The sequence below is a fragment of the Leptonychotes weddellii genome, chromosome 5 (genome assembly GCF_054177405.1).
Source record: "Leptonychotes weddellii isolate Sample4059 chromosome 5, ASM5417740v2, whole genome shotgun sequence".
Lineage (NCBI taxonomy): Eukaryota > Metazoa > Chordata > Mammalia > Carnivora > Phocidae > Leptonychotes > Leptonychotes weddellii.
This window is the reverse complement of record NC_138373.1, coordinates 106,413,488-106,429,131: the sequence shown is the minus strand read 5'-3', so window position 1 is coordinate 106,429,131 and position 15,644 is coordinate 106,413,488. Positions and strand designations below refer to the sequence as shown.

The window sequence follows — 15,644 nt, the reverse complement described above, 5'->3', positions numbered from 1 at the left end:
GATTTATGTATTTTAGAGAGCGCGAACGGGAGGGGAGAGGGAGATAGAATCTCAAGCAGACACCACTGTGAGCATGAGCCAACGTGGGGCTGTATCTCACGACCCTGAGATCGTAACCTGAGCCGAAACCAAGAGTCAGATGCTTAACCGACTGTGCCATCTAGGCACTGCTAAGATTTTGTTTTATTTTATTTTTTTTTAAGATTTTAATTTATTTATTGGGGGGGAGGGGCAGGGAAGAGGGGAAGAGAGAATCTCAAGCCAGAGCCTAAGGTGGGGCTGGATCCTGAGCCAAAATCAAGAGTCAGACAATTAACTGACCAAGCCACCCAGGTACCCCTAAGATTTTATTTTTTTAAGTACTCTATACAACCCTTGTGGGTCGCAAACTAACAACCCCGATATCAATCAAGAGTTGTACACTCTACCGACTGAGCCAACCAGGCACCCCTCTCCTAGTTTCTTTTTATGATCCAGAGTGGCACTGGTAATAAAACTGAAGAAGATGTATGCCTTCAGTACATAGCCCATGGAGTGCTAATTAAATCAAAGTGGGCTCCTTTTGGCAGAGCAAATAACCCTGGCACACTGAGCTTGGAGTGGTGTTCTTTCTTGTATTCAGGATAGGACTAGTAAGTTTTGAAAAATGTTCTCTTGAATTTGTATCTTGAAGAAGCAGGTTGGGTTTGGAAGATAACAAAGCTGCAGTCTGCTCCATCTTGGGTAGAGATCTTATCCTTGGATTTGCCATAGAATGAAACAGTCACTTTAGAAAGTATCTGTGATGTTCAGGCTGCCAGTTGTTGCAGCTGATCTTCCATTTGGGATTTAATTCCTGGCTACAGTGTATATGCCATGGAAACCATTGACAAGAGTCCTTAATTTAAAATTTCTAGTAATAGGGACGCCTGGGTGGCTCAGTCGGTTAAGCGTCTGCCTTCGGCTCAGGTCATGATCCCGGGGGCTGGGATCGAGTCCCTCATTGGGCTCCCTGCTCGACGGGGAGTCTGCTTCTCCCTCTGCTGTTCCCTCTGCTTGTGCTCTCTGTCTCTCTCTCTCTCTCTGACAAATAAATAAAATCTTTAAAAAAATAAAATAAAATTTCTAGTAATAACTTGGGTGCTTCCTTCCCTTCTCCTTTTCCTTCTTGGGGTACTGAAGTATTAATCCCATTATATTTAGAGAGGAATAAGTTCTTAAGGGACCAGCAGCAACCCTGTAACTAATTGTACTTTATCTTTTAAGTTTCTGCCTTGGGATCTTGGTGTTGGATCCTTGTCTTTGGATCTCACCTCAATACTTCTCTCTCACCTTAATACTTCTGGCTAATAGCATATATTTTCAAAACCGCTTGCCAGAGACAGACTACACATTTGGCTCCAGATTTTTTTTTTTTTTAAGATTTTATTTATTTATTTGACAGAGAGGGAACACAAGCAAGGGAAGTGGGAGAGGGAGAAGCAGACTCCCTGCTGAGCAGGGAGCCTGATGCGGGGCTCGATCCCAGGACCCTGGGATCATGACCCGAGCCAAAGGCAGACACTTAACCGACTGAGCCACCCAGGCGCCCCGTGGCTCCAAATTTTATAGCTGTCGGTAGAAAGAGGAAAACAAGTGTTTATAGTGATTCACAGGGTGAGAAGATAAAAACTTACAAGTTGCTCAGCAAAAGCATAATTACTCTACATCTGGGGACCAGAAAGAAGATTTCCCCGTGGGTCCTCATAATGCAATAATGTGATGAACAATGGCATGCATCTCTATTGTAACTCAGTCTTAAGTTCTTAAGTCCCATGAGGTTAAGGATCTTTGTTTTATTCCTCTCTGTTCCCAATGCCAGAATAGTGCCTAACCTAAGGTAGACACTCAGTGGTTATTTGAATAACTAGTGGATGAATGGATTAATTTTGAATGGATTAATGGTGTTACTTAAACTGTTGATGGAAACTGATGTCTTTAATTCATTGAAAGCAATTCCTTTGGGGCCTTTAGAATACCTAAGATTGGATCTGCAGAGTTAGAGTTTGGATCCTTGCTCTGTTCCCTTGGATATTACCTAGATTTTTTTTTTTTTTCATCATTAATTATTAGGTTTGATGAAATCAGTAAAGCCTGGCAGGGTAGATTTTTTTAGGGTTTCAGAAGGAGAAGATGGTTAATAGACTGTGGTTGGCTGGTTACTTATTCTGCCACACTTTAACCCTAACTCATCAGTCCAAATACTTATTTGCCTTGCAGCTAATGGGAATTTTCTTGTTGTCTTGGTAATGGGTCTGATTCTTACCTACTTTTTTTTTTAAGTTTTTATTTATTTATTCATTTAAGTAATCGCTGCACACAATGTGGTGCTCAAATTTCACAACCCCAAGATCAAGAGTGACATGCTCTTCTGACTGAGCCAGCCAGGCACCCCAAGATTCTTACCTACTTTTGATGACTTTGCTTTTTTTTTCCTTAGTTTCAGAGGTAGAAGTTAGTGATTCATCAGTTGCATATACACCCAGTGCTCATTACCTCAAATGCCCTCTTTAATGCCCATCACCCAGTTATCCCTTTCCCCTACCCACCTCCCCTCCAGCAGCCCTCAGTTTGTTTGCTAGAATTCAGCATCTCTTCTGGTTTGCCTCCCTCTCAATTTTCATCCTATTTTATTTTTCCTTCCCTTCCCCTATGTTCATCTGTTTTGTTTCTTAAATTCCACATGAGTGAAATCATATGATATTTGTCTTTCTCTGACTTACTTCACTTAGCATCATATCCTCTAGTTCTATTCACGTTGTTGCAGATGGCAAGATTTCATTCTTTTTGATGGTTGAGTAATTTTCCTTTGTATATATGCACATCTTCTTTATCCGTTCCTTTTTTTTAAATTTTATTTTATTATGTCACCATACATTACATCGTTAGTTTTTGATACAGTGTTCCATGATTCATTGCTTGCGTGTAACACCCAGTCCTCCATTCAATTCGTGCTCTCCTTAATACCCGTCACCGGGCTAACCCATCCCCCCACTGCCCCCCCTTTTTTTAAAGATTTTGTTTATTTGAGGGACGCCTGGGTGGCTCAGTCGGTCAGGCATCTGCCTTCGGCTCAGGTTGTGGTCTCGGGGTCCTGGGATGGAGTCCTGCATCGGCCTTCTTGCTCGGCGGGGAACCTGCTTCTCCCTCTGCCTGCCCCTCCCCCTGCTTGTGCTCTCTCTCTCTCTCTCTCTGACAGATAAATAAATAAAATCTTAAAAAAAAAGAGGATTTTATTTATTTGAGAGACAGAGCACAAGCAGGGGGGGAGAGACAGAGGGAGAGGGAAAGGGACACTCAGACTCGAGCCCCATGTAGGGCTTGATCCTAGGGCCCTGAGATCATGACCTGAGCCAAAGTCAGACACTTAACTGACTGAGCCACCCAGGTGTCCCTTGATGACTTTGCTTCTAATGTAGAAGTTGAATGAATGACATTGTTAGCTTCAAAATTTTGTTGGTGTTTTCACACTTTGTTTCAAAGACCAGGAGGAAGGTTGCGGTAGAAATAATAGCTACCATTTATTGAGTACCTTTATGAATCCCTATATTCTGAGCAGTGCTTTCACACATGTAATTTGTATCTTGGGGCAGCCTTGAATGTCTCAGTCTTTTCCTCCAGCAGGCATTGTTTGCTTTATGTTGCCTGAGGATTTTCCAAATATGAAAGGGAAACAAGAAGAAGAGTGAATTTGAAAAGTTGAAGATGTTGTCCGAAGAGCTCAGTTTAGAATTATCTTATTCCGTGATGGAAAATACAGTGATAGTGACTCATGGGGGTATTTGGCTTTATTACGTTCTGCTTTCCATCCTGTGCTTTGTATATGGGCTCTCTCCTCTTTTGCACAACTCTCTTTCTCATTTTTATCCATGAGCTTTTAAAAAGAAAAACAAGGCAGCTATTGGGAGATAGGAGGATTATGTATGCTGAAGTTATTGATGTCAGTTAGTTGGCTTGGCTATTTAAATTTTGAGTGAGAAGATGGGCAAGTAAAGTAAATGGATCAATCTGAACATCCAAGGCCTGTGTTTAGTCAGAGGACAGGTTCCTCCTCTGGTTTTGAATGCAGGTTGTATGTTTTGAGGAGTTTCCACTTGATAGGAAATAAGGGCACTTCAGATTCCAGCACTGTTCTTCCCACACAGGAGCATACATGGGAAGAAAAAAGATTTGTTAGTGGTTAAGGGGTTGGAGGGAAGTGGAGGAGGAATGAAGAAGGGAAAGGTTTGCAAATGCATATGACACTGAGCTAGAGGGGTCAGTGCTGCCTGCAGATGCACAACCCCATTTGTGCACTTGAGCATGGCCTGAGGGAGCATTGGCCTGATGAATGGAGAGAGAGATGCGTTTTGATCGAGGTAATTTCCCTCAGATGGGTCTCACCATCCCATGAATCAAAACCTGTCAGCAAGGAGCTAAAGATGGAGTGAAGTTTATTGTACGTTTGTTTCCATGCGACACCGTCACGCTAGAAGGGTCAAGTGAGAGAGATCATTAGAACTGTGTTGATTTACTGGGCCTGTTGTGCACTTTCCCTGCAGGGCAAGGGGGAAAGAGGCTTTAGGAGGGAAGCTGAGGGGCTCTGGGTAGGGAGGGAAGGGCAGGCATGCACAAAATAAAACCCTCACTGGTCTCTGCGGGTGAGGGGTGGGCAGGCTGTTTGTAGGGGGTGGGAGGATCTCTATTGTATTTTTTTTCCCTAGAGACCCTGGTAGATTTGCAGCAGATGCTCTGCCTGGATGTCCAGGAGAGACACCAAAGGTCTGATTAAAAAGGGAAGCTCATGGAGAACTCTCTGATCTTAGCCTTAGTGGCTAGAGAAGTGTACCCCTCTTCTTTCCTCCCTCTCTCTTTCCTTACCTTTGAGCTCAAAAGGAAGCACAGAAAATTTAATTTGGAAGTCAAAATCCCTGTTTCAGGTTGTAGCAAAATAGAGAACCAGAGAAAAGGCTGTCCCACACATTCTAAATAGACATAGGCTTTGTGATGAGATTTGTGAAGGGAGTGGCCCCAGGGTTTGTGCTGAAAAAACATCTGGATTTTGAAAGTACCATCTCCCTCTCTGTGATTTGAGCTTGCTGAAATAACCCTACCTCTGAACTGAATGAAAATAAGTATGTAGTTGGGGCGCCTGGGTGGCTCAGTCGTTGAGCGTCTGCCTTTGGCTCAGGTCATGATCCCAGGGTCCTGGGATCGAGCCCCACATCGGGCTCCCTGCTTAGGGGGAAGCCTGCTTCTCCCTCTCCTACTCCCCCCTGCTTGTGTTCCTGCTCTGGCTATCTCTCTCTCTGTCAAATTAATTAATTAATTAAAAAAAGGAAAAGTATGTAGTAGTAGTTCAGCAATATATGGTCTAGTCCTGCCTTTCCTCAAGAAGGATATGGGATGCTCCTTTTATTACCCCTAACACTCTGCTTGGCCTGGAGACTTTGTGAAATGGAGATATTTCATCTAGAATATTCTATAGAGATTCTCATTTTGAGTGCTCCATTTTTATCTCTTACTTTATCTTAATGGTGGTAGACAAATTAAAGAAAACATTTCCTAGTAACTTTGGTAAGGAAAAATATACGAGGGCTGTGTTCATTGGAAATCTTCCTAATTCTTTTATTACAGTTCAACAGATGGAGTAGCCAGTTAGGCAAAATTAGAAACAAATTCAGTTGAGAAAATCTTTAGTGCAAGATTACAAACTGGAGTCCTTTCCCTAGATCCCAGACAGTTATAAAGTGGAGGCATATGTTATGGTAGAAAGGGGATGGGATCCTAGCATTGACCCAGGTTATTTGAGTGATATGGAAGTTGTTGAACTAGTTTACAGCTACCTTTAGCTAAGGATCCTAGTGATCCTTTTTCCTTTGGGAATTAAGCACTTCTTCCATTCTGCTACTGTTCTTCCAAAGAAAGGGTTTTGTGAGATACCTGAGGAGATGGTAAAGCTAGGAAAGTGGATTCTTGAGTAAAATGTCCTGGATTCCATTCCTGGCTCTCTGCCACTTACTACTTGTGAGACTTTGGGCAGGTTACTTAGTTTCTGAAAGTCTCTGTTTTCCTATCTATGAAATGGGTTTAGTCGTAGGACCTACTCTGTATGTCATAGTGCCTACTATGTTTGAGATGATTATAAGAAGTAAATGAGGAGTGTGGCTGGCTCAGTCGGAAAAGCATGCGACTCTTGGTCTTGGGGCGATGAGTTCAAGCCCCATGTTGGGTGTAGAGATTAATAAAATAAATAAATGAATAAACTTAAAAGTAAATGAGATATTGCATGTAAAGAACTTTGTACAGTACCTGGCACAAAGTAAGTACCCAGATGTTAGTGACTGTAATATTATTCATCATTATTTTAATTTCTTTTTTTTTAATCTTTTTTTAAGATTTTATTTATTTACTTGTCAGAGAGAGAGAGAAAGTGCGCACAAGCAGGGGGAGTGGCAGGCAGAGGGAGAAGCAGGCTCCCCGCCGAGCAGGGAGCCCGATGTGGGACTGGATCCCAGGACCCTGGGACCATGACCCAAGCCGAAAGCAGACACTTAATTGACTGAGCCGCCCAGGCATCCCTAATTTCTGATTATTATAAACAAGAATACTTTTTTGGGGGGCACCTGGATTGCGTAGTCAGTTAAGTGTCCAACTCTTGATTTTTTTTTTTTAGATTTTCTTTATTTATTTGAGAGAGAGAGAAGGAGCAGGGGTAGGAGCAGAGGTAGAGGGAGAAGCAGACTCCCCACTGAGCAAGGAGCCTGACTCGGGCGGGATCCTGGGACTCCCAGATCACGACCTGAGCTGAAGGCAGACACTTAACCGACTGAGCTACCCAACCCCCCTCCCCACTCTTGGTTTTGACTCAGGTCATGATCTCAAGGTCCTGGGATCCAGCCCTGCATTGGGCTCCATACTCAGCGGGAAGTCTGCTTCAGAATTCTCTCCCTTCCCTCTGTCCCCCCCTGCCCCCCCGCACCCCCCCACCCCCGCGATCATTTCAAACTATTCAGAGCCTTCTGTGACACTGCTGGGCATTCATAATGCTTGGCTTTCTTTTGTACATTCTTCACAAATACCACTCTGGCCTCTTTCCCTTCCATCCCTTGGCAAGTAAATGGAACTTGTTAGCAGTGTTCAACAAGTAGTTTGGGTGCCTTCTACCAACCATTTGTCCTCGGGTGTTACTCACCAAAGCCTCAGTGTTCCATATCTCTGAACTACAAGAATTTCCGCAGAAATTTGTTGTATGGGTATTTCTTATGTTTTCTTGACTCCATGTGTCTTATGAATATTGAAGTACTACTTAAAATTAAGTTTTTAGTCATTCTTCTTTTTTTTTTTTTTAAAGATTTATTTATTTGACAAAGAGACACAGCAAGAGAGGGAACACAAGCAGGGGGAGTGGGAGAGGGAGATGCAGGCTTCCCGCAGAGCAGGGAGCCCGATGCGGGGCTCGATCCCAGGACCCCGAGATCATGACCTGAGTCGAAGGCAGATGCCTAACGACTGAGCCACCCAGGCACCCAATTCTTTTTTATATATATATATATTTATTTGAGAGAGACAGAGCACAAGTGGGAAGGAGGGGTAGAAGCAGACTCCCCGCTGAGCAGGGAGCCTGACGTGGGGCTCAATCCCAGGACCCTGGGATCATGATCTGAGCCAAGGGCAGACGCTTAACCAACTGAGCCACCCAGGTGCCCCAGTTTTTAGTCATTCTTAGGGACAACATACTGTATGCTTCCTTATTCAGTTTCCTGTCTATTTTTTGTTTGTGTGATCCTTAGTTTCTGGTACAAGGTTGGCTGGCATATTGTGACCATTAAGTTATAATTTCAGGGGCACCTGGATGGCTCAGTCATTAAGCGTCTGCCTTCGGCTCAGGTCATGGTCCCAGGGTTCTGGGATTGAGCCCCACATCGGGCTCCCTGCTCAGCAGGAAACCTGCTTCTCCGTCTCTCACTCCCCCTGCTTGTGTTCCCTCTCTCGCTGTGTCTCTCTCTGTCAAATAAATAAAGTCTTAAAAAAAAAATAATTTCATTCTCTTTTATCTCATGAGTGGAGACTAGCTTGTTTCAATTCTTTTCTTTGTCCCTGAATAGTCTGAAGATGATGAGAAACTGAAAAAGAGGAAGGAGCGATTTGGGATTGTTACAAGTTCAGCTGGAACAGGAACCACAGAGGATACAGAGGTAAAATATACCTAGAGTGCTTCCTTTCTTGAAAGGAAGTGAGGGTGAAGAAATGTTATTTCCCTGGCCTACTTCTTAAGTGCCCAAATAATAAGATCTTTTTGTTCTTTGCTTAACATCTGTTTTCTGGATAAAGTAGCCACACTGAATTCCATCAGTATACTTAATTCGGTGTTAGAGCCATTTAGCGTAGAAAGGAGCACAAGATTTGGAATCACAAAGGCTTGGATTTGAAAAATGACTGCCATTTAGTATTACTTACAAGTTAGGCAGTTCTCTGAGACTCAGTTTCATCATCTGGAAAGTAGAGATAATAAACACCTACCTCGAAGTGGTATTTTAAACTTGAAATTATTTTATGTAAAAAGGGATGATACTATGTAAAATGCTTGACACAAAGCCTGTCATATATTTAGTAAGTAGCAGTGTCTCTGATTATTTGCTAGCCATATTTGATCATTTAATGAAGGCTTATCCAACTCAGACACAAGTATATTTGTGCCTAACTCCCTTCTGGAATACCTCAGTGGACTCAAATGAGACTTCTTGTTCTTACCACTTTATTTATAACTAGTTTCTTAAATGAAAGAGTGGCTTTTTTTGCTTGTTTTTTAAAGACTTGTGTTTAGGGGCGCCTGGGTGGCTCATTTGGTTAAGCTTCTGCCTTCGGCTCAGGTCATGATCCTGGGGTCCTGGGATCGAGCCCTGCGTCGGGCTCCCTGCTCTGTGGGAAGCCTGCTTCTCCCTCTCCCTCTGCCTGCCACTCTGCCTACTTGTGCTCTCTCTCTGTCAAATAAATGGGTGAAATCTTAAAAAAAAAGCAAAAAAAAAGACTTGTGTTTGTCCATATCCCAGCTTCCTCTGGAGTAACTTACATTAACGGAGACCCTGAGCATTGGCAAGACTACTCAGAGTTTTGACAGACAATATTGATTTGGTGATTTAAGAGTATATGTATAATGGGGGCACTGGCTCATTTGGTAGAGCATGTGACTCTTGATCCTGGGGTTGAGAGTTCCAGCCCCATGTTGGGCATAGAGATTACTTAAAAAAAGAGAGAGAGAGTATCTATAATGGAGACCCAAAGTGTCACCTGTGGTGTACATAAAGAGTTGAAATAGTGAATATGTTTAGAATTCTAAAAATTTCTTGGGTCGTTGAAGCATTTGCAGTGTTCTTTCTTCCTTTAATCCAAATTTACTTCTTTCCATCTACTTCTGGAGATGGATTTTGTTTGTTTTAAAGTAGGCTCCACGCCCAGCGTGGGGCTTGAACTCACGACCCTGATTTCAAGAGTTGCATGCTCTACCAACTGAGCCAGCCAGGCAGCCCTGGAGATGACCTTTGAAAATCTGTTACCTCACACACTCAAAATCTTATAAAGTCTTTTTATGAATAAATATCAGAGTGAGTCTTGTAAATAAACCCTGAAAATTTTACAGTTTGATCAGTTTACATCTCCAGTAAGGAAGAAACTTGAAAGACTTTGTATTCTTTGTGCTACTAATTCAGAATAAAGCATTACCTGTTGTAAGTATCAGCTTACTTACTGACTTGCCAGGATGAGCTAGAAGTAAACTTAAAGGCTTGTTTTAATTCTAGTAAAATTATTCCCTCTTTGCCAAGGAAACTGTTGAACCAGCCAGGTTTTTACTAAGGTAGTACATTTGGCTTCTCCAAGATAAGGCAGATGATTTTGTTGGTTGGCAACAATAGTAGCTTTTGTTGGGAGAGTCCGTGCATGTAAGGCAGTCGTAACTTCAGAGTTTGATGGAGTTCACATGAACCAGATGACTAATTTATTTGATTCCAAAGAATTGTGTCAGTAATCCAGGTAGAGTGGGCTGGGTTTATACACACTCATCTTTTCTTTTTAAATCTAAATTTAACCTCCTGTGTGAATGGAATGGAAAAAAAAAGTCCCCGGGTGCCTGGGTGGCCCAGTCAGTTATGCATCCAACTCTTGATTTTGGCTTAGGTCATGATCTCGGGGTTGAGAGATCGAGAGCCCCACTTCGGGCTCTGCACTGGGTGTGGAGCCTGCATAAGATTCTTTTTTCTCCCTCTGCCCCTCCCCTACCTCCCTCTCTTAGAGAGAAAAAGTCCCCTCTTTGCTGGGGGCAGTGGTTAGAATGAAGATGAAGGACTCAGCACTGTTTTCAGTCACTCCCAGAACAAAAAGTCTTTCTCTCCTCCCCCACTTCTCATTTTGTGCCTCTCTCCAGTGCTGACTCCCTTTAAGAGATCCATGTTGAGGACTCCCCTCCTTCCCATTTACTCTGTTAGCATTGAAGATTTATATGCCTCTCTCTGGATTTGGAGGTCCAGGGAATAGCTCCTGCTTGGGCCTTACTGCCTAGAAAGGCACCCCCCTTCACCTTCTCCATGAAAAAATAGCATCGGTCAACCCTTTGTCCTCTGAGATCTCCCATCTCCCCACTGACTGGAAGATTCCCCAGTCTGTTAAGAGTCCATTGTTTCGGGGCACCTAGGTGGCTCAGATGGTTAAGCGTCTGCCTTCAGCTCAGGTCATGATTCCAGGGTCCTGGGATCGAGCCCCACGATGGGCTCCTGGCTCAGCAGGGAGCCTGCTTCTCCCTCTCCCTCTGTCTCCCCCCCGCTCATGCTCTCTCTCTCTCTGTATCTCTGTGTCTCAAATGAATAAATAAAATCTTAAAAAAAAAAAAAAAGAGTCCATTGTTTCCAGACTAATTCGATATAAGGCTGAGTGGCCCTCTCTCCTTCCGGAATCTACTATTATTCTCTTCCTCCACTTCCCCCACCCCCTACTCCCTGCAGTCTTCTCCCCTTCTTTCCCACCAAACCTCCCCAGCTCTAACTGGATAACTAGAGAGATTCAGGAATGAAATCTCTGGCTGCCAAGCGTAAGCCTGTGTCTTCCCTCCTTCTTGGACCTTATGATAGTTCATGTGAGTTTGGATTAAAGCAGCCAGGAACCCAGGCCACTGTTGTCTTGCGATCTAATTTTTTTCTTCTTGCTTCTTTCTCACAGGCAAAGAAGAGGAAAAGGGCAGAGCGCTTTGGGATTGCCTGATGAAAAGCTCTTAATGCTTTCTGTTCTCCAGTGGTTTCCAACTCTCTGACTTTTCTTGGTCATACATATACCTAAATGCACAGTCATGTGCCTAGGTTCTGCCTCGCAGTGAGAGAGCATGTACCCTGGGTACATCCAGGAACTTCAGCAGCAGTTTGACTCATTGCTGTTCCAACTTTAAGGTGGTGGTTCTTGTTGTTTTTTAATTATTATTTTGCTTGTTAATAAAAAACAAATAGAAAAGAAAACAATGTGTTTTATTAGGTGCTCCTTTGGGTTCTTAGAGCCAGATTAGACCAGATAAGGGGAGCTTCAGGGACAAATATTACAGGGAATTAGCCATAATGCCTTTATTCTTTAGAAAAGAGAACAAGGAAAAGGATTTGAGTATTCCTTTAAGCCTATTTATTCCCTTCTCTCATACACACAGGCATCTTTATATATTCTTTATTCTCCATGAAGAGGCCAAGTTTCACCCTGAATCTTTGCTTTGGCAGGTTGGCATGACCCATTGGGGTAAAATAGGGGGAACACTGAGTTTTAGGTGTAAAGGATATAAATATAAGGGCTGATGATTGCTAGTCTATTATGGAATGGAATCCAGAAGCGCTCTGTTTTCAAGAGTGACCTGGTGAGACACTGTCTGGTTTCAGCCAAGGCAGTATGTAGGACCCTGTTGGTTGTGCAGTTCAGGAAGGGAGATGGGCTGGGTATGCCTCAGAGCTAGAAGAAAGTGTAGGGATTCAAAGCATGACAGGATGTTAGAGGTGTTAAGTATTGTTGTCTAGATCATTGGGAATATGAGCAGTGGACTGGCGGCCTCTACTTTTTTTTTTTTTTTTAAAGTTTTGTGTGTATGTGTGTGTAAGTAATCTCTACACCTAGCATGGGGCTCAAACTCAGGACCCCAAGATCAAGAGATCAAAAGCTGCATGATTTTCGACTGAACCAACCAGGTGCCCCTGGAGGTTTCTATTTTCTTTTCTTTTTTTAAGATTTTATTTATTTGACAGAGAGCGAGATCGTGAGAGAGGGAGCACAAGTCGGGGGGAGTGGGAGAGTGAGAAGCAGGCTTCCCCCTAAGCAGGGAGCCTGATGTGGGGCTCGATCCCAGGACCCTGGGATCATGACCTGAGCCGAAGGCAGACGCTTAACAACTGAGCCACTCAGGCGCCCCAGTTTCTATTTTCTAATCGAGTCCTGTGCTAGTTTGTCTTCTTCCATTACAGAAGTATACAGTTTTAGTTTCAGCGTTTCTTAAATATTACCAAAATCCGTTTTCCTTGCTGAGCCTCCTACTTAGAAAGGTTTGACTCTCTCCAAGCAGGCTGCCTGTTTGCATTTAATGTTTCACCAAGATCTGAGACATGCTACTTTTCTTTTTGGGTATGTTGGTGTAGGGTTTCTCCTCTTAATCTTTATTTCTGGACATCTGTATCAGGTTGGTTTTTGTTTGAGAATTAAGAGCCTGGCACCTTACCTGAAGACTTTGATACCTTGATCAGATCCTGTGTTGCTGTGGTGTAATTCCTTATTTCCATTTCTACTATAACCTGTCTGGTTTTGTGATTAATAGAATAGAAAAGTAATGGTTTGATCCCCTTCCTAACAAGAATCTCATTCCACAAAGTCTCTTTGGTTGCTGAGTAGGGCAGGGACCTAAGTTTAGATGTTTTAGGAAAACTGTGCCTTGGAGAGCAGATGCAAAGATTGCCCATTTATTGTGAATTTTGCCCCAATTTGATTTTGGAGAGGTGAACAAAAGGGAACACTGGTTAAACATTTCCTTCCCTCCCTTCCCTCTGGCCTCTTCTGTTTGCCTTCCTTTTCTTTTCTCCAGGCCCTGATCTTGAGGCTAACTTTTCTCTCTCTACTCTATTTCTCTCTGAAAACAGAGCCACAGAAAATTGGTTGTTTTGTAGCTTGAGAGAGAGAGAGATTCAGTAAGGGTTTTCTACCCAAGGATGGGAAAATAAGAAATAGGTAAAGAAATAGAACACTGGGTCCTTCAGAAGTTTTCTTCACTTTGTCTCTATCTTCTAAAACCTTCCAGAAGGGTATTCAGCCTTCCCCCAGGATTCTCTTTCTGAAGGTTAATCATTCTTTTCCCCACTCAACTCACTACCCCAAATCTTTGATACTGTATTTTTTCTCAATTTGTGGATTTTTAAATAACTTTTTTCATCCCGTTCCAGCAGCTGTTCTGTCAATAAGTCTCTCACCTCCAAGCCTGATCACCAAATCTTCCTCTTCCTGTCTCATGGTAGTCATTCCATGCATACTTTTTGAGCATGGAAGTTCAGGGTGCCTATGTCTTTTTTTTACTAATTCAGTCTTAAAATAGTAAGTCCCTTTAAAAGCATCCAGGCTTGCAGTTCTTTATCTGGGATCCAAGTACCCTTCCTTCCTATCCCCCAGTCGCCCTGGTGTAGTTGATCTAGGATTCATATGCAGTTAGCTGACTCCAGTCTTTTCCCTGTCCTGAAGCTGTGACATTCTCTGCATACCTGGGAGCTCTTAATGAGGGAGTCTATAAAAGATATGGAGGGAACTAGCTTCCTCAGCTATAAATCTGCACCTTTTTATGGTTCTCTAAGAACCATGGGATCGGTTTCTTTTTCTCCACCATCACTCTAAATTGCCCTTCCCCCTACCCCAACTCCTGGGAACTTTTGAATATACAACACTAGAAGCTTTTGTAGGGGTGAGAGCTATAGGAAGGAAGATGTGAATAAGAGCAGGACTTCTTAGGGTTGAGTCCTATTGCCATGTCTGACATGAGAAACAGATGAGGGGGAAGGAAGGAACTTATGTAAGGGAGAATAACTTTTTCTCTATTCTCTTCCATGTGGACCTCTGACAATGTTGTTCCTTCTGATTATTGAAATCCACTAAAATGTAACCTCCCCTTCTTGCTACATGTCCACATTCTTGTTTTTCGTTTCAGAGGGATTGAAAAATAATGGCAGGTTTCACACCTTTGCAGGCCCTTTGTGCCCAAGGTGGATCCCAGCTTTCTCTTTATTTCTTTTCTTGTCCTTTGCTTTCCTTGCCTTTAGTTTTTCAACTTCTTAGATTACTATTAATAGAGTAGAATATTGTGTAGTACTTAGGTGTAATTCGTTCTAAGATCTAGCTCTGCTGGCTCTTGAGACTGGGCAGATCATTCCATGACTCTTTCCAGTACCAATAGCAAGTGACCCTATTGGGAAGGTTGCTCTGAGAATTGATAATAGATTATATATTCAGCACAATTTGCTTAAAATAGTTTGCATAGTAATCATTCAGTAAGCTCTTTTACTAGGTGATTTACAGTGGAAATATTTCTTTTCCCTGAGTAGGTTCCAGCTAGAGGGTAGGGAGGGAGCTGAGTGGACTCATTTGAACGTGTTGGGGGGGGCACTGCATGTATAGGTGCATTTAGGGGTTCTGAGAGTGGGAAGAGGTGGGAGTCCCAGTTGCTCGATTATCCCACCTCACAGGCAGGAAAGCTGACCTTGTAGCCTGGGGCATTGACTTCCCTGCTTCTGCCTCACTACAGATCAGAAGCTGTAAATGCTACTGCCTGCTGGTTCTTTGCTTGGGGCCCTGACATCCAACAAACAGGCCAAGGAACAGTATAGGATAGCTAGCTACTCATGCATCGGGTTGGAGGTTGTTTAGGGATAAAAGTCATCCGGCAATCTCTTCTGGGTGTCCTTTCAACATAGGAAACAATGAGCAGTGAGGGAGAAAACCTATTTTTAGCTCAAGCCAAAAGCTAGGAGTAGGTGTGGATAAAACAATTCCTTGGGAAGATACCATATGTAGCACTTTTATCTTCCCTCAACCTCACTCTTGTAGTTGGTCTGCGGTGGGGTCAGTCTACTGACAGAACTGATAGGACAGGGAGAGTATGGTGGCACGCTGACCCCGCAGTGGCCCTGGCCCCCATTATGGATCAGGTCAATGTGACAAGAGCTGTCCTTGTTCTTTTTCAAATGTGAGTTAGGCAAGATTCTTTTGTTTTAGGTACACGGGAGACATTTTTATGGTGAAATCAAAGACTATTTGAGATGCCTAACCATCTTGGTACATTTACAATTTGAATGGCTATGTTGGTTTGGTTTGTGGATTTTGGTGAAACTTAATTAAGGAAACAGGATCAGGGAACTATGGAAGAATGGGACTGACATTAGCTGGATTATCTTAAGAGAAATTTTAGATCTTCTGTTATGTGGAGGCTGGGAGAGGGTTTTGGTAATCTTTGGGACTGTTTTGGATCAAGTTTTCCGGAGAAGAGTTGTTCTAGGTCCCTTCCCTTTCCCATTCTCTGCCCATCCTCCCTTGGACTGTATGTCCTCACCCTCATTCCATATGCCCCTAGTGTTTTTTTCTTGCTCCAAAGAGCCCCA

At 43.1% G+C, this 15,644-nt stretch overlaps 1 protein-coding gene across 3 annotated transcripts in view; it reads left to right on the top strand.

The window, feature by feature from the left end:
• The window catches only part of SARNP (SAP domain containing ribonucleoprotein), a 55,513-nt gene that overhangs the window by 34,146 nt on the left and 5,723 nt on the right, over positions 1-15,644 (top strand). Inside the window, exons 10-11 of one of the 3 annotated variants that reach the window (XM_006728746.3) lie at positions 8,106-8,195; positions 11,209-11,501. In XM_006728746.3, the coding sequence (XP_006728809.1) occupies positions 8,106-8,195; positions 11,209-11,250 (132 nt within the window). In that variant the 3' untranslated portion in view covers positions 11,251-11,501. Of the gene's footprint in view, positions 1-8,105; positions 8,196-11,208; positions 11,502-15,644 lie in introns of those variants that run through there. The other 2 variants (XM_081821822.1, XM_081821823.1) reach the window with 2 other exon arrangements.